Here is a 24,037-nt window from a genome sequence, read left to right as displayed (position 1 = left end):
CTTCGAAAAATGTATTGCAAAAAAATAATTTCGTATTGTAAAACAGATTAGCAAAGTACAGTTTTTTAAGCTCAATTTGTTTCTTATTTGAGTAATTCTATTTTCGAAAATCGGTATTCTTTTGTTTCTTTCAAAATTGTAATGCAGTTTGCTGCCTAATAATGAAATGAGGCAATAACTATTATATTTCAATTAAATAACTCGTAACATTTAATTAAATATTTAATTTATTTTTCAACATTAAATAATTTTTTAATGCCGTATAAATTTTTATTCTGTTATTTTTTGTTAATCTAATATATGTACATATATATTTTTTTATTTAATTTTTTTATTGTTAGTATAATTTTTTATATAATTTTATACTTTTCAAAATTTCAGTGCAGAATGCCCGCGTATTCAATCTTATCTCAATGTCAAAATTTATAAAGCATACATTTTTTAATTAATTAATTATTATTTTTTTGATATTTATTTATTTTTTAATTATTATATATTTTTTATTTTCTTTTATGTATTTTTTTTTTTATAAAAAAATTACACTTCAGAATGCCCGCGTATTCAATCTCAATGACCAATGCTTTTTCTTTTAGTTGCGGCACGAATTTGCAACTCGACTTAGCTAACATAGTGCACTTTTAGGCGCAATTAATAACAGTGTTTTTGCTTAAACAACAAAAATGATTTGTACATAGATAATTATGTACTAAGCAGTAAATAGAATTCACTTAAAGAAGTGGCGTGCAAAGCGAAGTGAAGCTTAAGAACATTAAAACTTTAACGATAAATATTAAATACATACATACATAAATTAATGTAGGTAAGCAAGTACATAATATAGATATATTTCATATTGATAAGCCAAGTATATGCGAGTTTATTAATAATTAATTATTAAAACGTTAATTGCAAACATAAATATATGTACATATATACCTATACATACATATATACTATCTAAGCATTAGCTTGCAAATCTAATACAAATATATGCATATGTATGTACATATATCTAATTTTAAAGCAAATGCAGCAAGCCTAGCTCTGTGTGTGGAGTTATGCAATTTTCAGTGGATTTTTCAACTTTCTTACAAATTTTTTGATTATGAAAGGTTTTGCATTGCAAATTAAAAAAAAAAAAATATGGCGAAACTTTTTTCGCTTAAAACTAAGTTCCAACAAACAGCAGTGCCTTCGTGCCCAAGCTGCTTCCACTTCCTTTGTTTACGCCCGAACATAATATAAACATTGTAAAATATAAAAAAGTTAAAGAATACTTGAAAATATTTATTTTTAATTTAAAAACATTTAAAGCTAAACTTTATTCGTATTTTTAAAGTAATAATAATTAGAGAGTTAAAATTTTCAGTGCTAAATATAAATAAATATACGTACATACTACACACACACATACATACATACATAAATATATATACATACATATATGCAAATTATGTGCATGAACTTTTAAGTCCAGAATATGAAAGTAATTGTAAAATAGATTGAAACATTAACGCAAAGTGTGAGATGGAAAACAAAAACGGAAAAAACCTAGGGAAATATTGTACCACAACACACACTCGCATATATACACATATAATGCATACATACAGAAGTGCATAAACAATATTTATACATTAAAAACGTTACACCCAAAATACACGCTTTATTTATGTATATACAATATATACCATAAAATATATATGTATGTATAAAATATTTAATACATACATATGTATATATGTATAAGGCAAACTAAGCTGCGTTTCGAGCATGTAAAATTTTGTGTAATTTAACATTTCAATTTGTGAAAAACAAATGTGTGTCCATTACAGCATGGGGCTATACAGCTTGCAACAAATTTAAAATTTCGAAAAATTTATTTAAATGAAAGGTTTGTAGATATATAACATATGTTTGTATTTAAGTGCAAAAGCATAATGTATAATTCATTAATAAATTAAAAAAAAAATTAAATATAAAAGATCGGAAGAAAAAATTAAATACAAATAAAAAATATTTAAATATAAATTAAAATATTGAAAAAAAAATATATATATAAAACTAAAAAACTCAAAAAAACTACAAAACAATGTAAAAAATACAAAAAATTAAAAAATGTAGAAAAGCAAATAAAATTTAAGAAAAAATTACATACATACAATATTGAAAAATTGTAACTGAACTGCAAAAACGAAAGCGAAAGCAAAAAAAAAAGCAAAAAACGTGAATTGAAAACTAAAGCTCTAGAATTTAAACATTTATCGATGTGAATTTTTCTAAGTGCGAATGCCTGTGTTAACATGTGAAAGGGTCTGTATGCATGTGGAATACTCTGCAAAAGTGTTATTTATGAATCTAAAAAAATCTGGATGTGTGCGTGTGTGCGTGTGTTAGTCTTGCGGTATGAATGCAGTTAACAAAAGTCAAAAGCTAAGGTAAACAATAAATAATTATTGTATTTAATTAATTAATTAATAAATAAAAGAAAAAACAAAAAATATCTTTTTATTTCACACTCATATTTGTTAAATAAATTGCAAAAACAAAGCTTGAAGGTTTACATATAATAATAGCTCTTACATGCTTTCGTGTGCTTAAAAGTGCTGGATTTGTATTTTTTTAAGTTAATTAATTTATTTATAAAAAAAGTTTTCAACTAAATGTTTGTTTAAAAAAATCGTGAGTTTCAAATTTATCATTATAAAATTGTTTGATTAATATGTTAGAAAAGTAAATTTAAATTATATAAAAATTATGAAGCTTAAAGAACTTTTTATTTTAATGATTTTTGTTTGTTGTTGTTATAGCGGCAGAAAACAGGTACAGCTATTGCTATTTTGAGAAACGCTGTCAAGTTGACAGTGCTTCGCCGCATAAAAATCCGGCTCCGATCCGGTTATGTATAACCGACTGTAGCGGAAATGGTGCTCATGTGGCACACATTTTTTTACAACAACAAAAATGAATTTGTAAATTTACAAAAAAGTATAAAAGTTTTACTTTTAATAATTATTATCTTGAACATTAAACATCATTTTTATTATTTTTGTTTAGGTATTGCCGTGTTAAAAGCGGTTATACATTGTTATTAAAAAATACATGTGTATATATTTATTGTATTTCTAAAAAATAACCAAAAACGATATTTTTGACGCTAAACGCATCTAACAAGTACCACATAGTATCAATAAAACGTTCTTACCATAAGGTATAACAGCTAAAGTAGATTTAAAACCCAACCTAGCAATTTCGTTTTTTTAAAAACAACTTGAAAAGTTTTTTCGCCAACAATTTTTATCATTTCAAATATAAACTTTAATGTCATGAAATTTACTTTTAGACCGAAAAATTAACAGTTAATGTCTGCTCTTCAGCACTAGTCAAAATGGACTTAAGTTGTTATGTCTTGTGGCCCGAACAGCGATATTCCATTCTTTAAATTATTAATCTCACTATAAATCATAATCAATTTATTATGTTCGTAAATTAATACATACTTAGATGCATATGTACGTATGTTTAACCAATAAATTTTCCACATATAACTATTTAGCTAAATATGTATAAATTAAATTGGCGCTTATAGGGCGCTGGCAGTCAGATTGTGGATGCATTGAGTGATATTATTAAATACATGCGTACATATTTGAAAATGAGCAAAGTAAAGCACGAGATATAATATAGCGAAACAAAAACAATTATCCATAAATTAAATAAAATGTGCTGAGAATTATATAAGTATATTAATACGATAAGTATAGTGCTATATACATAAGTGTACCACTAAAGTGTAAAGTTATGAAATATTGTTATTTATTGGATTTATGTATTTGGTGGATAAACAAAAACAATGCATTTTTTACAACTCTGCAAACAATTCAACCTACGACTGTACTACAACTCTTGATTTCCTTAAACCTTTTCTTTCATTCGTTTTGCTGTTTCACGCAATTTTTTGCTCCGTTTAATTTTCGCTCAAATAAAAAATTTTAATTGTAAATGTACAATATAATTAAAATAACTCTTACGCATATGGAAATCAAAATTGCTGGCAAATATGATGAGACACGACCATCCAGTCGAATGTCCATGCTAGTTTACTATAACAAGGAAATATGTATGTATTTGCGCTGTTGTATATTTTAGCATTTAATTGCTAGTGAATAAAAATAATTTAAGTAATACAAATAACAATTAAGTGTTTGCTAGTTTTATTAACTATTTATAAATGCCTTAAAACAAAGTCAAACGAAAGCGTCTGCATTTCGTACTCGTAGCTTATAAATAAGTATACATAAGACTTAATCTAAATACAAGAACTGGCCCGACCACGTATTATTAAATGATCTGCGCACGCAACGCCACTCTGCTGGGTATTTCTACGTTGTTGACACGCAGCAATTGCACTAGATTGCGCAGGAAGTCTTGTGATATTTTCAGTTCGTCGTCCGCTTCAAGGCGCTCATACAGATCTAAAGCTGCTTGATAATTATTCGCCTTCGCGAAGTGTGTTAGCAGCATGTTGTAAATATTTTGTTCGTCAATAACTCGTCCAAAGCCACGTGCGCCACGCGCTAGACGCAGTAGCGTGCTCACAGCGCCCTCCTCGCCCAAGTACTCGCAGTTCTTCAATAGTAAAGCTTCGTTGATGCGGAACTCTGGATTGATGAGCAGTCGCCGCAACTGATTATCCGTGCCGGACTCGGCAAAGGCCAGCAGCAGACCACTATTCATGTTCAAGGTGCCATGTACTTTAGAGATGGCGCTGGTCACTTCGCTCAATGCCTGTTGTGCCACTTCGCCGGAAACACCGCCATATTGCGTCACTTCTGGTTCGTGACCGTTACTCAGTCGCACCAGCAGCGAGAGCAATTCGAACTGCAGCGGCGTGTGTTTGTAGAGCTCGGCGAGTTTTTTGAAATCGCCCACGGCGCTCTTAATGTCGCCGCGCAACAAACGCTCGCGCACAATCGGGCCCAAGACCGTGTTGTGCGCGTTGCAGTATCTCAATTTCTGCAAAAAGTGGAAGTGTTCGCGTGTCAAGTTGCGCTCCGGTTCAAGCGAAGGCATTTGTGCTGCTAATTGCGCGACGTTTGTAAGAAAATTCCAAACATTTTTAACAACATAGTCACCGCCATTGACGCGTTGTGTGGTTGCGCGCGTTTCCAGCAATTGCTTCGCTCTCTCCAGCTGATTGTGGTATACAAGCAGCGCTGCAAAGTCGATAAACTTGTGTTCGTCCAGCGAAAAGCCTGTGGGGTGGTAAAAACAAAATTTGTTAAAATCTGAAGAAGAATGTGCTGCGTCTTTTTACTTACTTGGGAACTCTTCCTGCAGTCTCTGTAAACACTTTTCGGCATTGGGTAGATCATTGATTTTGATGTATAGATCCAGCGTGCTAGCCAACATACCAGCGCTGACCTGCACTTGTAGTTGATCACACTTGGCTTTGACCTCTAGTGCGCGTTCCAAACGTCCATCGCGCACACAAAGCTGCAAAAGTCGGCGCAGCAGCCCACGCGTGTTCATGCCTTTCGCTTCTAATTCGATTAGATGGCATTCTAACTCCTCGAGCGTCATGTCACGTGGATGCTTTACGAAAGTCGAGCTCGCGTTGCTGCCAGCAATGCTAGCGGTTTGCAGCAGCGTCACATTTTGATCGGTAATTTTTCGCAACGCTTCTTTCAGCTTAGCCAGGCTCTCATCCTTATTCATTTGCTCCTCGAGTGTTGTTATTATGGTGTTGGCGGCTGCGGGCGATATTGCCAGTCCGAATTTGGCAATTTCATCAACGAAGCGTTGTAGCGCTTTGAGATCGCTGCGTAGACGTAACTGTCCTTGTACCATGCTTAAGAGCAACTGCCCGATCCAGTCAACTTTGCGATTTTCGCTCTTTTTTGACAAGACAGCCAGCAGTTTAGCAAATTGCTGATAGCGCTTGGTGGCGCGCACATTGACAGTTGCATTGCTTAGCGTTGGCACCAATTGCTCAACTGTTATTTTGGTTGGGTACAGCTCAAGCAGATCATGTGCTGCATCAAATCGCTGGCGTAACAATAGATACATGACTATTTCAATTAACACCAGGGACGGTTTGGCGCCTGCTTCATCAAGCGCCTTTATTGCTTTTTCCGGTTGCTGTAGTGTTATTGGTAAATTGGGCAGTACATACAACGCGATGGTCTCGCGATCGCACGTTACATTTAGAGAGTTCATTTGCTTTAATACGCTTAGGAGACCGGCTTCGCCCGATTGTTCATGACGTTGCAATAGTAATGGCCAAAAATAGTGCGGGCGCAGAGGTTCCTGCTGAGCAAGTGACTGCAAGAATGGTATAGCTGATTCGGCGTTGCGTCGCAGAGCGATTTCAGTGGCAAGGTGCAGTGCACGTGTATTCTTGTCGCTATCCTGAAGCTTTTTTGCTATCCCTATAATTTCTGTTGCGCTGTATTTAGTGCGGAAGAGTTCTTGCAATAGAAAGGCGCCAAAGGTGTCGATGCTTTGGTTTTCGTTGAAGCGCGGTGTAGGCAAATTGAAGATAATACCTTCCACTGTCGTTAGATTTCTGGAAATTTTTATAAAAATTATTTTCATATCATTAAAGTATCTAATAGGGAAATTACCCGTTATGTAGAAGTTCTACACATAAGTGACGTAGTGGCATTGGTACTTCTGTGCCTGCCGTGAAATCTTTGGGCAATTCATATACCAGCTGCTTTATAAGTTCCTCATTTTGCGGACCTTGGATATGTAGAAGACTTCTTAGCATACGCACTACTTGTGCCGCGTTGAATTGTCCATGAAATTGACTCAACACTTCCGATGCCTTTGCGGTGGCGTCATTTTCCAAGTATGCAGACACCATTAAGGAGTGAGTTTCTGCGCTAGGCGTGATACCAGCAGCATTCATGTTGTCGAGCACCGAGCGGCAACCAGCCAGATCATGATTTCGTGAGTGGCCCCATAACAGCGAATTGAAGTGACGCTCAGTCAGCGGAAAGTCATGTGTACGCATTTCCGCAAGCAGCGCTGTTGCTTGATGTATATCCCCGGCTCCACAAGCCGTATCCAATAGTTCTGCATAAATATCGGACAGTGCGTATTCATTATTTACATTTAATTTGTTGAATTCTTCGAGCAAATTTTTGAAATCAGCGCATGGCATACGATTGTGTTGCAGGACATGCAGCCAAGTTATATAATGAGATGCGTTTAACTGGTCATGTTGTGACAAATAAGACCACAATCGCTGAAAAAGCTCCAAACGGGTGCTACTTGGACGAGCTGGCATTTCGGTACCGGAAGCACGAAGTAGGAAATGTGCCTGCTCATCACCAAGAAGTTGATTGTAAACATTTGGGTTCTTTTCTAACTGCGAGATGATTTTGTCGCATAGCTCGAAGTTAAGTTGACCTGTGTTTTGGTGTACTGCCATTATTTTTTCCAGCAACACTGTGACTATAGGCGTTTTTGACGTTGTTGTTGTTCGAGCTGTAGTAGAATAACCACGGTAAATTGAACTTTGCAGACTATCCCATTGATAGCATAGCGCATTATTTCTGCAAAAAACTGGTTGTTTGAACAGTTTTTGGGTTGTTCCTGTTGCATAACCTGTCTTAGCCAAAATTGGATGGAACCCGAAGCGTTTACTGATATTACTCAATCGCTGCAATTTGCTGGTCACATTTAACAATCGTACACTCATCTTAATTAATGTTTAATTCAAATTGCATAAAGCTTAGAATAGTAAAGGAAAAAGAGCCGATAGGCGAACTGCAAGCACGCGTTGTTGTTCTGTTCATGGTAAAGAGCGGTTGTCAAAATCAGCTGATGAAATATTCCGATGATAAGAAGTTTGGGCTTGTGTTCAGTGCTGTGGTATAAAGTTAAGTTCAAATTTTATTAAAAACTCGAGATATTTACGTTGAAAAAAGGTATGTGAGACTAAAATTGCTAATAAATAGTATGATGTATATAAATATAGTTATTTAAGGATGTAGAATTAGTGATTAGGTGTCTACAAAGCCAATATTATTGCTACTTCTGTCCACTCTAATATTCGACCTTGGCTCAGCTGTTAGGCAGTCTATTGAATGGTGACTGATTGTTGGTAAATTGCGCACTGATAACTAAACCTAATTAGTGATTTAATGAATAAGTGTGTTGTAGTTGGTCGCTCAAAATGTGGCGTTTTCTATTCGTATCCAGCTGTGTGGTTTTGTTATCCTTGGCGGCGAGCAGCGATATAGTAGACTACATTTCCAATAGCTGCGATAAACATCAATATATATTCCACTTGACTGACATTATTTCTACCGGTCAAAAATGTCCACAATCAATAGCTAAATTACCAAACACCATTTATCTGCTTTACGACGTAAACCCGCCGGAAGGTTTTAATTTGCGTCGTGATGTCTACATACGTTTAGCGGTATTCGTGCGCCAGTTAGCTAGTCGCAAACCTTTCCAAAATTTGCGTTTAGTGCTGCCGCCTTGGCGACGGCTAACTCATTGGAAATCTAGTCATTTGCAACAACATAGCCTACCTTGGGAACATTTTTTTGATGTCGAAAGTATGCGACGCTATGCACCTGTGCTAGACTTTCCCGAATTTTTAACAGAGATCGCCCAGTTCGGGTTACAAGAGCCACCTTACGTACAGGTGCAACAAGTGTTCCAACTAATGAACTTTGAATACATGTTCGAACAGGACGTTTTCCATGAGAAGTTTGAATTCGAGAGCGATTGCCGAAAAGAACAGCACCTGCAAGGCTATCTGGTACAGCAGCCAATGCTGCTTGATAATGATTTTGTCTGCGTACGCTATCAAGGGAGCGTGAATTTACTCGAACGTGTGCTTCGTCAACAATTGAAAAACAGCGTAGGACAGGCGGCAAACGATGTCAAAGTGTACGCCATACTCAACGCAGAGATTGTGCTGCATGATCAGTGGGGCGATAAGGAGTTTTGGCGCGCGCGTCGATCAATGCGCTTCGCAGAACCACTACAAAAAATAGCTGAAGAGTATCGCGCACGTGTGCTAAATTCACATAAAGCCGATGAGCTTGTGCAGAGACCACCGATGTGGGAGTCCGAACGCGCATACCGTGAAGCAGTGGGCGGCGACTATTTGGCGGTACACTTTCGACGTGGTGACTTTGTGCATTGGCGGCAAAGAAGCACGCCCACTTTAAAGTCGGCCGCCACACAAATACGCGAACAACTGTATTTACTCAATTTAACCACTGTCTACATAGCCACCGACACCACCGCCATGGAGTTGACCAATTTGAAGGCGTACTTACAGCGTATACGCGTGCGTCGCTTCACACCGGAATCATTGACACAAAAAGCACTCATTAAGGATGGTGGCCACGCAATAGTAGACCAAATAATATGTGCACACGCACGACACTTCATCGGCACATTTGAAAGCACATTCAGCTATCGCATATATGAGGAGCGAGAAATATTGGGATTTCCCAAACATACCACCTTTAACACGCTCTGCAAGTATGCAACGCTTGAAGATTGCGAAAAGAATTCGGTTTGGCCGATAGTCTACTAACAAAATGCGTTGAGGGACAACTTTAACCAAGCGCTTGTACCTCATTTGAAGGCATTTAAATTGAAGTTGAAACCGAATTTTGTACTTCGCCGCTCTAGCGGCTGACTGGTTATTTACTTAAGCATACTAAAGTGACATGTGAAAGAGATTTAAGTTCACTAACGCTATTGGTTTTTACACTATTTTTTATAACTTTATAAACGTTTCCTCGCGCTGTGTTTGAGTTTGTCAGACGTTCAATAATACTCAGTAATTAAAAAAAATACTAATTCAATTATAATAAAACGCAATGTTTTCGAATTCTCTATTTTTTCTGAGGTAAATTTTATTATTATGTGGTTGCAATTTCGAAATTTCAAAAATGTTTGTTAGCTGTAATTTGCTTATAACTACAAGTGTAGGAAATACTACTTATAAACATTTAATAATTTGAATAATTAAAAAATTTAAATTTTCTCTGATCAATAACATTTGTATGTATGTATGTATATCTGTATGCATTTCAAAAATGGTTAATATTATAGGTTTACTCTTTTATAAACATTATTTAACTAACAGTTGATTATTTTCTTGATTTTATTGATATTTATTGATTTAACTTGTATAATATTTTGATAATGTTTATAATTTGTTTATTCATGTTAAATGTAGTTACCAACAAACTGCATCCTCATTGTATAACACGTGTTTAATTTCTCAAAAACTTCAACTACTTGTAAATAAGAACCAAAATTTTGCTAGTAATAACTTCTAGTAGGTTGCTTACACCAACACTTTCTCATTTATATTTGCTAATATTAGTCTGTACGTATGTGTATATTTTTATATGTAATTCTCAACGTTTTTATAAATGTTATATAAGGTAAAAGGCAAAAATTGCTTGCTTTACACTACAAACGCTTATAAAAACAACGATTTATTTTAAACATTTTATGCTAACAACGCTTACCAAAAATGAGTGTAACGTGTCACAGCAAATCTTGTTTAATGTGAACATTATTACTACTATTATTTGTTTTAAGTTATCACTTTAAACATACTTAAATTTATTACAATTTATTTTATTAATCATATTTAATATGTACTATGTGTATATTAATATATATTTGACTTTGGCGGTCAGATAAAAATGGTTAGATATATATTCATTTCTACTTTTTAACAGTGTTGTCGTTACATAACTGTATAACAATGTTTTTGGAATCTACTAAAAAATAACCAGTTTTCAAAAAGAAATATGCGTTTCGTATTTTTTACGAAAATTGCATATACTTCTAATGGAGTCAATATTTTTATATGTCTCTCAAGTTTTATTAATTTCTGATCTTCTCGTTTTTAACTTGTTTTATGCATGTGTTAAACAGTGGAACACTAATTATTTGTTCTATAGGATACTTTATAACTGTAAAAAAATTTAAAAAATATGTATCAACTGTGTTTAGAAAGTTGTAACGTAGGTTTTTAATTAATTAAAATGTCTGTTTAATTTGTTTTAATTGAAACGTATGCTTTTTTTGATTCGAAACGTATTCTCCATTTTTTTTAATTGAAAATAATGTATGATTTTTTCAAATTGTAGTGTAAAACTACGTCGAAAATATATGTTTTGAAAACTTAAGTAACAATTATTTTGAATTTGAAATGTATAGCATGATTTTAGATAACTTGAAAATTTTTGTAAATATTTAATATTAAGAATATATTTTTTCTTTTTAAAAAATATGGGTAATTTAAGTATTTTCGTTCCAGTGGATATTCTAATATTATATTTAGCAAATTAAGTAGTTGCATGTAAATTATGAAAAAAAACATTGTGTAAATGATATTTGTTTTCGTAAACACACAAACTAAATCAACGAAATTGTTCAGTTTATAGTTTTAGTTTAATTACTTTTAAACGCAGATATACGATTTAATAACTTTATTTAAAAAGTTAAGCATCTGTTTTGTCAACTTAAATATTAAAATCTTAAAAAAATTAAACTTAAAAATTATCCCTGATAAATCGTTTTAAATTCCATAAATTGCACATTCAACTTATATAACAAAATTAAAAAAATATTTATGCTTTGCATAATTCATAACATACATTTATACATATGCATGTATATTTTGCTTATAACACTTTAATTTTTTCTTAAATTTATGCAACAAGTGATTTTATATGCCTAACTTTAGCATATATGTATATTATATTTCTGTGAGAGTTATAGAGTAAGAGTAAACGAAAGCGTCAGTAACTCAGCTTTTTGCACTAATTAGAGGAAGCGCATATAATATGTATTAGAGAAGCACATAGTAACTAGAGCTTTAAGTTTAATTACACATTTCATGTCGATAGTTGTAGAGAGTATAGTACCTACTTATGTAATTTTTTTATATAATTTTAGTTATATTATTACAAACGGCATACTTTGTTAACAATAATAGTGAAATAGTAAATTCTTTAAACTCGTATGGAGAAATATGTAGTGAGTGTTGTGTCAGTAAAGTAATTAATAAATTTGTATACATAAATGTATATAAAAACTCGTTTAGCACTGCAGAAGTTTTGGCCCGACAGTTGAACATTTGTAGCATCACTTCGATACAGTTATTTAAGTAAAAAAAAAAAAATAACAAATGACTAAAATTCTAATCGACATAATCTCGTATGATTAACTCGCGTTTCGTGAACGTATTCGCGTTGCTTGTGTGTGATGGTATATTGAGGGCGGCGAAAATGCTGTTGCCAGTGCCACCAGGGCTACTGCTGGCGCTGCCACCACCACCACTACCATTGCTATTATTGCTATTTAAACTGTTTAAGGTTATATTGAAATTGTTATTGAAATTGCGCGTGTGCAAATTGGCCCTTTCGTTCGCTACATGGTCGCGCTGCAATTTCGTTAATTCATTTTGTAAACGCTGATTACTCAGACGAAGGTTCTCATTTTCGCTAAGGCACTCACGCAGACTGAGATAGATAAAAGTTAATAAACTATTTCTACAACATTACGTCACATACTGCTTACCTCTTTATCTCGTCCTGCATGGTTTTGATATACTCGCAAGCTTTGATTAGTATTTGTGACTTGGAATCATTGGGCGGCGTTCGATTGCTGCTGTTGCTGTTGTTATTACTAGGATTAGTGTTAGCATTGGTTTTTGTTGTCAATTGTTCCACCATGCCAATTTGTTGATTATTGTTATTATTGTTAACGCCATCGGTCGGCAGCATTTCTTTCAGTTTAAAAATCCAGTTGTTTATTTTATCACGTCGCCGTCGTTCAACTTCATTATGAGTTGCACGGCGTTTATCATCACGCTATAATATTATTATTAGCGGCAAAGAAAGGATAAGATTTTAACTAAAAACAGAAACACATATATATATTTATATACGCCTACCTTTTTATACGCCTCTAATATGCAACTGCGCTTTGTACTATTGCCTTGTGTGTCTGGAACGCTAATGCTTGCTGCCGCTGTGGTATTTCTATTTGCATTTGTCCGCCCATCGGCAGTGACATTGGCCGACTTATTAGCGCTTATATGGTGCTGTGGTGTATTACGCAGAATTTGCACGTCATTGATGGTGGTTGTGGAAGTAGCAGTACTAGCACATGCTGTGGATGTTACACAAGAGTCCGGCTCTAATTTAATTGTTTCTGTTGTGTCGGTCGCTGGCGGACTTGATCCTTGCAATAACTCACTTTCATCTGTGAGAATGGTGGGCACATTGTCTACATACTCCTTGACTATATAAATTTCGCAACCGTTTGGTAGATGCATTGGCAGCGCAGCATTAAAAGTCGTAGTTGCACCATTATTAACGATGCTGCTGTTGTTAATATTATCGATATTGTGTGGTTGACGTTGTATTTGATTGACAAGGCGATATTGCAATGGCAAGGTTTGTGTGGCCTGTGTGCTACTGCTGCATAAAGTGTCGGCATGTTCTTGTTTAATCGGTGTCAGAGTACTGCCAATGGCCAGATATTCCTGCGATTCATTTGAGTTCTCATCACAGATTGTAAGAAATACGTTTGTGGGTAACATATTAACCGAACTAGTACTATTGACACTTGCATTCGAAGTATTACCCAAAAAGATACTACAAGTATATGTGAAATGAATTACGTAAATTATGTTTAACGATACTTACTTTGACGTGCCACCAATGCTGGACGCTATATCAGTTGCATTCACAGAACAGCTATTAATGGTGCCAACATCAATAGTTGCCGGTGCCAAAGACAACTCCAGTCGAGCTCGCTTATTCCTGTTATTCATAGTTGTGTTCACTTCATAATACCTTTGGTATCACTGCAATTATATGGTTCCGTCTGACGTCCAAAATGACCATCAATACAAAATTATCTTTTCGCCTTATATTTACACTGTGGGAAAATGTTAGATGCATCGGATTACTTAAATTGTTAGTAATTATTGTTTACATATTGCTAAAAAACCACAAAAATTACATTCGTAAATAAACAACATTTTCCAATAACTTATCTTACGTTTTGACTTTTTCGTTATGAAAACAATGAAGAAACGTCAAATGAAAATAAATCCTGTTGTAAATGCTGCCGGAAGTATAAAATTAGATCTACAATAAAAACAAAAATTTGAATGACCAAAAATATTACGATCAGAAAACAATCAGAAATATCAATATGTAATAAAGTAAATATTAATTAAACTTGTTATTTTGGATATTTAGTCGCGAAACATAAGACTTGCTTCAGAGGCAATGCTGAGTGAAAATTATGTTATGTGTTATGTTTGAAAACCACTGAAGTATATTCTTGTGACGTTTGTTTATTTATTTACTTTTTCAAAGTCAATGAAGACTGTAGAAAATAAAATAAATTGCCATTATTAACTCTTTTAGAAATGTATGAACCAGATAAAGAATTCACACATGTGTCCAGCGATAACACACTTACGGCATTCATCGATGAGAGCAAATCCCGAATAAGACAAATTTTTAAACGTCTTGAATGGAATTTTCAACCGGTGAGTTGGTATATGCTTACCTTCAACTCTATATAAAGCCAAAGGAGCGCTCAAAGCATTTGCATATTTAAATTTTATATTTTTATTTAGGATATTGCCAGGGACACTGCTTTAGGGAATCAAAAACAAAAGGACATAAAACTGGGGATTGACTTCGAACCGTACTTTCCTCCAAGCTGTGCTTCCGACAATTTCAGTATTACCGGTATGCACTTTTATTTATTGCTCAACCCCTTGTACTTTGTTCATACTTGTATATATATTTTTCAATAGACGTTGAGGAGTTGCGAAAAGTTTTAGGCGTTCCAGACAGAGATGTTCCTAAAAGATTTTCAGACTTGCAAGTAAATTTTTCACGGACGGAAAAACTATCTCTATACGAACATATTATAGCAAACACCAAGAAATACACAGAGCCAGAAATAACGGTGCAGTAAGTGCATGTCAATTTTCAAGAGGTTAAGTCACACAATTCTTATAAAAATAAACCTTTATTATAAGATCCCTAGGTGAGGGTTCTTTGACATTCGCCGAAATTGTGGCACAAAAGAAACGAGAGACCAAAAAACGTCGTCGGTATCGGCGAAGTAAGCCAACACATATTGAAGAAGTTCGCGCTGTTGTAGATCTTCAAATGCAGTCTTTACAGCAATATCTCATAGACAAGGAGTCAGAGAAGCGTATGAACCAGTTAATTATAAATGAAAAATATAAGCCGAGAAGTGATAGAGATGGTAAACCCGTACGCGATAGCGGTGGTAGAATTCACACACCTGTAATAATTCGCAATAAACACCGAAGCAGAAGTAGAAGCAAAAGCTATGAACGCCAAAGTCATAAGAAAATTAGATATAGAAGCCGTAGTAGGAGCGATCATCACAGGAGTAAGAAATCTCGAAGAGATCTTAGCAGCAGTAAAAGCAGAAAACATCAAAACAGAAGCAGAAGCCCGAGTGGAAGAAAAATACATAAACGGCACAGTAGAAGTCGCAGCCCGCTTCATCGAAGCAATACAAATAGAAATAAACTACATTATCGACAAAGGGAATAGTATGGAAATTATAAGGTATGAAAAATTTATAATTTTTATATGTACATATGTACATTAAAACTAAATTGACTGTTGAGTTAAAGCATTTGCTGTATTTTTCATTATGTGCCTTAGAAATCCTTTAATGATATTAAAAACTGCAAGAAAACTTTTCGGCATTTATTCTCCATCAAGTGCTCATTTTGTCGATGTGCGAGTACGCCTATTCCAGTGGAAATTCAAGCCATAATTTTTAACACGTTCTACTTTTGGTTTTTCCTCAGCGTCAATAAACCAACGCCAACCATTGCGTTCACAGTGTTCAATTGCTTCTTCCTTGGAACCAAATGTTACTTCCATATTCGATAATGGATCGCCGCTACAACAAATATGAATATTTATATGTATTTATCTATAATACATGTAAGTAGTTTTACGTACGTTGAGGTCCAGCCCATTAATGGATTTTCCCATCGTTCGCGGTTGTCGAACTCAATCACCCAATGGTTCAAATTATCAGTACCACTTTGCATAGCATTTTTGGGTGGCAAGTGAATGCATACACGACGTGTTTTCACATGTTCCTCTGGCACTCCACTTATAGGGCTAAGATCGACTTTTGTGGGCACTGTGATAGCTCCGCTAAGTTTCCGTTTCCTCTCCAATTCCTCAGGTTGTGCGATTACTTGAGACACATCGATTGGTGGGGCATCGCGTGAACCCACGGATGACATGCAGCGACTACCATGGCTGACTGTTTTTGCCCTGTAAGCGACATAACTGTTGCACTGATTTTTTTCTTTTAAAATATTTACGTACCAATTAACTCCCTGAGGAGTTTTTGCTAAAATTTGACGCACAAAGGACATATTTAATGTGGCAAATAAATAAGATTTTTATTATTACATAAAATTTTCCTTTACCACTGCGAAAATTTGACAACTACTGAAGTTAACGTCAAAAAATTTTGTTATTGTTCTGAAATGACATTTATACACTTAACTGTCAAAGTTAATTGTCAAAAGCTCGTTGTTTATTCGTTTGTTGTCTTTTGTATATGTATATGAATTTAGTTCTTCTGAATAGCGATATAATTTATTTAACCGATTTGGATATATAAAAATGGATGCCGTTGTGTTGGATAATGGTGCATATACTGCTAAAATAGGTTTATCAACGCAAGATGATCCGTCTGTAGTGCCCAACTGTATTATGAAGGCAAAAGCGGAACGAAGGCGTGCATTTATTGGTAGCCAAATTGACGAATGCCGGGATGCTTCCGGACTATTTTTTATACTGTGTTTTCAAAAGGGATATCTTCTAAATTGGGATATTCAGAAGACCGTTTGGGATCATATATTTAGCAATGAAGGAACCGGAATTTCTTTGGAAGATCGCCCTATAGTAATAACTGAACCACAACTAAATTTCCCTAGTATACAAGAAGCTATGATGGAAATACTTTTCGAAGAATATCATTGCTCCGGCGTGCACAAATGTACAACCGCTGAATTGGCAGCATATAATTACGCCGCGGAAAGTGAAGAAAGTCCTTTGCAAGCTCTGAATTGTGTTGTTATAGACGTTGGATATAGTTTCACTCACGTAGTTCCATTTGTGCGAGGGCGTCGCATGGAACGTGGCATACGACGGGTCGAAGTTGGAGGCAAAGTGTTGACGAATCACTTAAAAGAACTTATTTCTTATCGCCATTTAAATATGATGGACGAGTCGTATGTTGTTAATCAGATAAAAGAAGACGTTTGTTTTGTATCACACGACTTTAAGGATGACATGCGTGTGCACTCAGCTGCCGAAAAGCGGGCAGAAGTTGTAGTAGAATATGTACTGCCTGATTTTACGACAGTTAAACGTGGCTTTATACGCAATAAAGGAAACAAAGAAAAAGAGTCTGAAAAGGAAGATAAAGATAGAAATGAGGAAAGCGATCAGCAGTCGGTCCGACTTTGCAACGAACGTTTCACTGTGCCCGAACTGCTTTTTAATCCCAGCGATGTGGGAATACAACAAGTTGGCATTCCGGAAGCTGTCATTGACTGTCTCAAAGATTGTCCCGTTTATTCACACAGCGAGTTACTACGAAATATACTAATAATCGGTGGAAGTTCACTTTTCCCGGGATTTATACCGCGTTTAAAAGCCGAAATTCGCGCGTTGGCACCTGATGATTTAGAGGTTTCATTGATTTTCCCTGATGATCCCATCTCTTATGGTTGGTATGGTGGCAAAGAATTGGCCGGCAGTGATGGTTTTAAAGACATGTTGCTTACCAGAGACAAGTTTGAAGAGAATGGCTATTCAGCTAGCAATGGGAAATAAATTAATTAGAAAATATAAAATTATTGTTTTCCTTCGTTTTATATAAAGTACAACATTGATTTTCTGCAGGAAGCCTTAAAACAGCTTTTTATTTTCAATTGTTTATAGAACTAACATCTTTAAATATCTTTATATGTTTCAAATCATTTGAAAACAAAACATAATCATAACTAGTACTTAACCGAAAATTTTAAACTAATTTAAAGCTGACTTATCTTAAGAGCGTTCAAAAGACCTGCGAATCTCTTTATTGCAATAATCGAGCTCCTAAGTAATGAAATCTAAACTGCTAGCTTAAATTTTAATAATCGTCCGTTTATAGCGCGTAATTAGAAGCTAAATGATTCGCCACATCCGCACGTACCTTTTATGTTGGGATTGTTAAAAACGAACTCGCTGGAGAGTTGGGACTCAACAAAATCCATTTCGGTGCCTGAAATGAGAGTTTGTTGAACCCAAATAGTACCATAAATATGCATCGCAAAAGATAAGAAAATGTAAACAAAGTCGCTAATACGCGTTATATAAGTGATATTGTGTAAAAAGAAAATTCTTACCCAGTAGGGACAATTGAGCCTTCTTATCAATATACACTTTGACACCATCTTGTACTACTTCTTCGTCGAATTTATCTGCAATAACCCCATATCAAATTTTTGTCATGTGTTTTATTGATGAAAACATTTACCTTTTTCTTTTGCATAGTCCAGTGTGTAGGAAAGCCCGTTGCATCCACGCTGCCGCACTCCTACCTTTAAACCTGTCTATAATTACCAGCAATAAATACTCTGTTGTCAAATAATTATATAAGGCATATACTTACAAACTCCGGTTTATCTTTCAATAATTCTTTAATGCGGTTTACTGCGGAATTTGTCTATAAATAGTTTTTTTTTGGCAAGAAATATATTGTTTGTTGAACACATATATCGGAAAATTTCATCACTAAATTTATGAGCTCACCAGTATAAGAGCTGCCCTTGTCGGCAACAATTTGCGTCCTTTCAGTGCACGCACTGTCGCCGTAGCCACCACTTTTGTTGACATCTTTTGTACGCGTTAATATTTCACTTTAAATTATACGATTGTTCGATGTGATCGCACGTTTACAATTTTATTCATAACAGCAAATTTTCTTATTTACTTCTCTTTTATCAGCAATTCGTTTCATAACGATCGAGTGACAGCGAACAGCTGTTTTAAAGATGCGTTGCCAAGTTCATTATTTTAAATGCTGAGTAATTGGTAACGCTGAGCCGCATTGGAATGCAAACATGTGTATTTTGACAATTGAGCGGGCGATTGACAGTAACATAAATTTTCTAGTGGGTTAGCGTTTCTGCGTTTAGTTGCAAATTGAAAAATTTTATGTGAACTCATATTTCCAACTGGATTGAATTGTAATCTTATACGATTCTCTATAGTGTTTAATTGCAATCGAGTGAACGGTATTCAAATTATTGTGTGCTGAAATTGATTTCTAACATTTAAGCTTATTTATTTATTTTGTGTGAATCTGATGAGCTGGAGCTTTGCTCTACATCCCTCATCTCGGTTATCGTAGTTATCGCAGGGTCTGTGATCGTAGAGGCTTCTGTTGACTTTCGATTTCGGGTTGCGTATATGTTTAAATCTCGAGGAGTTCCATAGGCGTCTTATATTTGCATTTCTCATATATACTAATTATCGCAAACGCCAGAAATATGGTTTTGGAGAAATAAGTAGCTGCGGCATTGTGGCGCTCAACAACACAAAACACGCGCGCATACACATACTTACACGCACACACAGGAGAATTGTGGTCAATCGCGCAAATACAAATTGGTGAACCGACAGAAAAGACAATTCTGAACAAGAACGCTTGGAGTGTTGTAGTTGTTGGAATGTGTTTTATTTAAATTGGAATTTATTACACTTTTTTAACATTTTCTGAGTTTGTTGTCGAACGGATCGGTCGATCGGTTGTTTGCGCTGTGCTCAGCAGTTTTCGTTTTTTTTTTCTTAATGGCAACGGGTGCCGCGTTTTATAATTCTTTTAATACAAATTACTGAAACTAAAAATAAAACTAACAATATAAAAAACACGCAGAATAAACGTGCGGATATTTCATATCTTACAAGGTACCCCACCAAGTAGTAGCTGAATCCGCGGTGACATGAAAGTAGTTGGCAAAAGACTATTTGAAAATTAAAAAAAAAAATACATATATAAAACACACAACTAACTTAGCGAATAAATATAAGTGAAAACTGAAATCAAATAAGACTCAAATTGATATCAAAGTGGTGTTTCTACAATACAACATGGATTTAGTTGCAGAAAATGAAAACGAGGTGTTATGCGAGAAAATTATTAACGACATACAAGCGGTATTTCTCAAGGACCCAGACCTGTAAGTTCAAAACCATACAAATAAGAGTTTATGTACATATAACAAGCAATTTCCCGACAGCCATCTAAAGAAAAAACATTCACGCATAGACGCACATTTGAATTCATTTTCATTAATTAACAATAATACGATTAATGTTTTTGTTGTTGTAATACTAGATAAATCCTTAGCTGTTAAAAGAGAATAAATCCTGCTAATATTTAATTATGCATATAATAATTTATTTATTTTCAAATAAATTTTAGTTATATAAAATCAATACTTATCAGTATTAAAATATTTAAATTTATTCATACCTATTGTTGTTTGAAACATTTTTTGCTCTATATTTTACGTTGTACATATGTATGTCCTGACTCATATTTTTTATGCATGTACATACATATGTTCATACATTTAAATATACATATACTTCGTATGTGCATATGTATGTTTACATATCCAATTAACTGTAACAATACATCTATAACAGTCGGTTACAATTTTCATACATTATTCCCGCTTCATTGATATGAGCTATGCGAGTTAATTGATTTGATTGTGCACAAGCGGCGTCCATATATGTAGATGATAACTGCGGTCCCCAGGCCACAGCCCACAGCTCGCATCTCGCACTTTTGTATATTAAGCATACAGATATGATACAAGTTCCCTTAATGCAGGCGCACGTACATATGAATTCTTGTGGTTGTTGGTTATCATTACAATTTATTTGTATTCGCAGTGAGCGACAAATGTTTGACCTTGTCATTCAATTGAGCTGGAGCTGGCTTGTGTTGCGCTCGTTAGAAATCATTTTCATCTAATACCAGAAAAAATATAGGCACATAAATGCATACATGGTTACGTTCATATGTTTGTGCTGTTATATAAGTGAAATTGTTTATTTTTTCGTTATTTGCTTTTTTGCTTTTTTGTGTTTTTGGTGTTTAATTTTATAATTTTTGAGCCAAGTTCTGCCACTCTAAATAATTATTCGATTCACACATGTAAGTACATACATAACGTCATACACATATATTCATTTTTACATACAAACACACATACATTGCATCAATCGTCAGGTCTTTGAAAATTTAACCGAATTTTTCAAATTTTAGCTCAACATTTGAAATCATACCGACCATTTTGAATCGCAATAAAACGCCTGTGGTGCATGCCGAACATCATCTGGGCCTGGAGTCGTGGTGCGTGAAACATGTATACGATCATGCGCACAAGGCTATAATTGGATATCGGCGCCAACATCAATCACGCTATTTGCAACACAGTGATGTGCTGCTGAAGTATCTGAATGTGGCATTGCTAATTAATACGGATGTGGCCACATTCTGGAATATACGCCGCCAAATGGTGCAGACGAATCACTTGAAAATAAATTGCGAATTTAAATTCTCCGCGCTTATATTGTCGAAGAAGCCCAAATCTAGCGAAGCCTTCGCATATCGACGCTGGTTATATTCGTTTCAGAGTGAGTATGCAAATAATGAAAGATTTAGCTCAATTAAAGAAGGCTCCGCAAACTATGTGTGTGTGCTTCCAGAATGTTGGATTTGCTACGAATAGTTTGCAAGCGTACCCTTCTTGCTTTTATAACACACTGTTTGCTTTTAAATAATATTCTCTCAAATGACAGGTCACGATGCTATCGATTGGCCCAGTGAGTTTGGCATTTGTGACCGTTGCGCCGATCGCAGCGCAAATAATTACCACGCGTGGACGCATCGCCAGTGGGTTCTACAGAATGCGCCCGATCTTATCCGCTCCGAATTGATGATTACGGAAAAGTTCATGCGTAAACACATCAGCGACTACAGCAGCTATCATTATCGCCAAACGCTGATTGAGCGCGCCTACGAATTATGCTACTACGAATCAAATGAGCTCGAACATTTACACAATTTGAAAGATTTGATCAGCTATTATCTAGAAGATGATTTAGAAATACTTAGCACAGCCGATGTGTTGCAAATATTGTTGCCCGGTGTCGATCGGGAGGCTGTGGGCGAACCACGGCTCAGCTCCTTTCTCTATTGTTGCAACTTGGCTGCGCATGATATACGTCTGTGTGACGATCAGAAGAATATGTATGGCGAGCGTGAATCTTTTGAGAATCATAGACGCTCGTCGTTGCGTTTCATTGTGGAGAATTGTGTACGTCTGTTGTTGGGCGAATTGCCCGGTCTGTATTTGACGCCGCGCACGTATGGGCAACTGCAGGAGTTCAATGCAGCGCTGAAGAAGTTCGATTATGCCACCAATGCATTTTTGTCGGCGCTTAAGCGTTCGGAGGGCCTGCTGGGCGACTGCCATCGCAAATGGTGTACAATTTTTTTGGGCTTTAATTATGCGTAAAGTGTGCCAACACAGTTAGCTGCTGAATTTAGTGAACTCATTTTCGAGTTTTAGTGGCGAAAACAAGCACAGCCAAGAAACGTTATAATTTTATATTCAAGGCAGGAAAATTTAAATTTGCTGCTTTGCACGTACTGAGCCACTTCAAAGGCTCTTTACGTTTTTAATGATTTTGCAAAGGCAACAAGGAACAATGAATAAAGTTATAAATTTAATATCGTCGAATAAAAGATCATACATACATAAGTTTCCTCGACTATTGTTAGCTGAGCTTAAGGTCATGGTTTAGCATTGCGCGCCAAAAATTTTAAGTATAATTACGTTTTCTTTAAAACTGTTAAAGATAACCAGTTTTTTGGTGTCAAAAAAAAATTTTGATAAAATTTAAAAAAGAAAAAGTGTCAAATATAAGTTAATTCCTGGTTTTTGTCAGTTTTTCAAACCGTTGTGTTTTTTTAGTGCTAATAAAATGTTACTTTCTTACTCGTTATATTCGTTACATAATAAACATACATACATACATATATATATGTCAAGAAATTGCATTTATAATTTAATTTAAAACTATAAAAAAACATAATATTTTGTATCATCTTTGTAGTTCATTTCGACGCTGTCTCCCACACTGTGCATAAAATATAAATCTAAGTAATCTTATAATATAACTACCATTTTGCATAAGTATAAAGGTGTAATTTTAAACATTTAAATTTTTCATTGAGTTGACAAACAAAAATACCTTTACTCCAAATACTCTTGTAATCAAATAAATACGTTTTAAGGAAAGCAGAACTAATATATAGTTAGCATTTAATAGAAAATTGTAGCATGAATTTAAAGGAATGTATGTATATTGTAAAGAAAATTTGTAAACAATAAATGTGTATAAAAGACTATTTTGAAAATTATTTGTGTGTTTCATTTGCAACTAAGTCGCTTTTATGCGAACCGCCAATTCATTTATATTAATTCCATTGAAAAAGTGCTATAAAACCTCCCTTCTGGTTTTTAACCGTATTCCAGCTTTTTCGTGTGATTTTTATACCTTGAACAAGACACTATTGAGTTTGCCACGAAGTTTATAACACCCAGGAGCAAAAATCAGAGATCCATAAGGTGTATACATAAATGATCAGATGCGCTGATTTAGGCATGTCTATCCGTTTACCGTCTTGTCTTATCCGTTACTTACGCGAGCTAGTCCGTCAGGTTTTGAGATATTCATGTGAAATTTCGCACAATTTCTCTCTAAGAAACTGTGCTTTTCTCAGAATCGCCGATACCGGGCTACTTTAGTTAAATTGGCGTAAATATCAGAATATATTTATGCATTTTTATTATGTT

General features: G+C 34.8%; 8 protein-coding genes across 12 annotated transcripts; 4 read left to right on the top strand and 4 right to left on the bottom strand.

Annotated features, from left to right (window-relative positions):
- Positions 1-3,450: 3,450 nt before the first annotated feature.
- LOC120775521 (leucine-rich PPR motif-containing protein, mitochondrial) lies at positions 3,451-7,772 on the bottom strand. The gene is made up of 3 exons (XM_040105735.1): positions 6,627-7,772; positions 5,322-6,568; positions 3,451-5,255 (listed from the first exon to the last, which is right to left on the bottom strand). The coding sequence occupies exons 1-3, from the start codon at positions 7,706-7,708 to the stop codon at positions 4,342-4,344; spliced, it is 3,243 nt and encodes a 1,080-aa protein (XP_039961669.1). The 5' UTR covers positions 7,709-7,772; the 3' UTR covers positions 3,451-4,341.
- On the top strand, positions 7,690-20,140 carry LOC120775527 (arginine/serine-rich coiled-coil protein 2). Of its 2 annotated transcripts, none has more exons than XM_040105748.1 (6): positions 7,690-7,888; positions 14,451-14,575; positions 14,666-14,780; positions 14,849-15,008; positions 15,077-15,641; positions 20,067-20,140. In XM_040105748.1, exons 2-5 carry the CDS (start codon positions 14,453-14,455, stop codon positions 15,624-15,626), a joined length of 948 nt encoding a protein of 315 aa, XP_039961682.1. In that variant the 5' UTR covers positions 7,690-7,888; positions 14,451-14,452; the 3' UTR covers positions 15,627-15,641; positions 20,067-20,140. The 2 variants fall into 2 exon arrangements, with proteins under 2 accessions (XP_039961682.1, XP_039961681.1); XM_040105747.1 differs by having other exon boundaries at positions 7,690-7,937.
- On the top strand, positions 8,100-10,138 carry LOC120775524 (GDP-fucose protein O-fucosyltransferase 2). Its single transcript, XM_040105744.1, has one exon. The coding sequence runs from the start codon at positions 8,186-8,188 to the stop codon at positions 9,569-9,571; it is 1,386 nt and encodes a 461-aa protein (XP_039961678.1). The 5' UTR covers positions 8,100-8,185; the 3' UTR covers positions 9,572-10,138.
- Positions 11,503-14,093, bottom strand: LOC120775523 (homeobox protein 6). 4 transcript variants are annotated; one of them, XM_040105740.1, is made up of 5 exons: positions 14,077-14,093; positions 13,719-13,953; positions 12,962-13,667; positions 12,586-12,878; positions 11,503-12,527 (listed from the first exon to the last, which is right to left on the bottom strand). In XM_040105740.1, exons 2-5 carry the CDS (start codon positions 13,844-13,846, stop codon positions 12,206-12,208), a joined length of 1,449 nt encoding a protein of 482 aa, XP_039961674.1. In that variant the 5' UTR covers positions 13,847-13,953; positions 14,077-14,093; the 3' UTR covers positions 11,503-12,205. The 4 variants fall into 4 exon arrangements, with proteins under 4 accessions (XP_039961674.1, XP_039961675.1, XP_039961677.1 ...); XM_040105741.1 differs by lacking the exon at positions 14,077-14,093 and adding an exon at positions 14,038-14,055; XM_040105743.1 differs by lacking the exon at positions 14,077-14,093 and having other exon boundaries at positions 12,962-13,637; positions 13,719-14,025.
- Positions 15,697-16,532, bottom strand: LOC120775528 (NADH dehydrogenase [ubiquinone] iron-sulfur protein 4, mitochondrial). The gene is made up of 3 exons (XM_040105749.1): positions 16,425-16,532; positions 16,047-16,370; positions 15,697-15,984 (listed from the first exon to the last, which is right to left on the bottom strand). Exons 1-3 carry the CDS (start codon positions 16,472-16,474, stop codon positions 15,804-15,806), a joined length of 555 nt encoding a protein of 184 aa, XP_039961683.1. The 5' UTR covers positions 16,475-16,532; the 3' UTR covers positions 15,697-15,803.
- LOC120775525 (actin-related protein 6) lies at positions 16,625-17,965 on the top strand. The gene has a single exon (XM_040105745.1). The coding sequence runs from the start codon at positions 16,728-16,730 to the stop codon at positions 17,943-17,945; it is 1,218 nt and encodes a 405-aa protein (XP_039961679.1). The 5' UTR covers positions 16,625-16,727; the 3' UTR covers positions 17,946-17,965.
- LOC120775529 (iron-sulfur cluster assembly 1 homolog, mitochondrial) lies at positions 18,001-19,139 on the bottom strand. The gene is made up of 5 exons (XM_040105751.1): positions 18,909-19,139; positions 18,769-18,822; positions 18,634-18,709; positions 18,503-18,577; positions 18,001-18,378 (listed from the first exon to the last, which is right to left on the bottom strand). The coding sequence occupies exons 1-5, from the start codon at positions 18,990-18,992 to the stop codon at positions 18,275-18,277; spliced, it is 393 nt and encodes a 130-aa protein (XP_039961685.1). The 5' UTR covers positions 18,993-19,139; the 3' UTR covers positions 18,001-18,274.
- A 96-nt stretch (positions 20,141-20,236) lies between the features above and the next one.
- Positions 20,237-23,553, top strand: LOC120775526 (protein prenyltransferase alpha subunit repeat-containing protein 1). Its single transcript, XM_040105746.1, has 3 exons — positions 20,237-20,338; positions 21,439-21,809; positions 21,975-23,553. The coding sequence occupies exons 1-3, from the start codon at positions 20,250-20,252 to the stop codon at positions 22,691-22,693; spliced, it is 1,179 nt and encodes a 392-aa protein (XP_039961680.1). The 5' UTR covers positions 20,237-20,249; the 3' UTR covers positions 22,694-23,553.
- Positions 23,554-24,037: the final 484 nt, after the last annotated feature.

This window comes from Bactrocera tryoni, chromosome 4 (assembly GCF_016617805.1).
Source record: "Bactrocera tryoni isolate S06 chromosome 4, CSIRO_BtryS06_freeze2, whole genome shotgun sequence".
NCBI classification, from domain to species: Eukaryota; Metazoa; Arthropoda; class Insecta; order Diptera; family Tephritidae; genus Bactrocera; species Bactrocera tryoni.
Note: the sequence above shows the minus strand (reverse complement) of the source record. Positions and strands in the feature narration are given on the sequence as shown.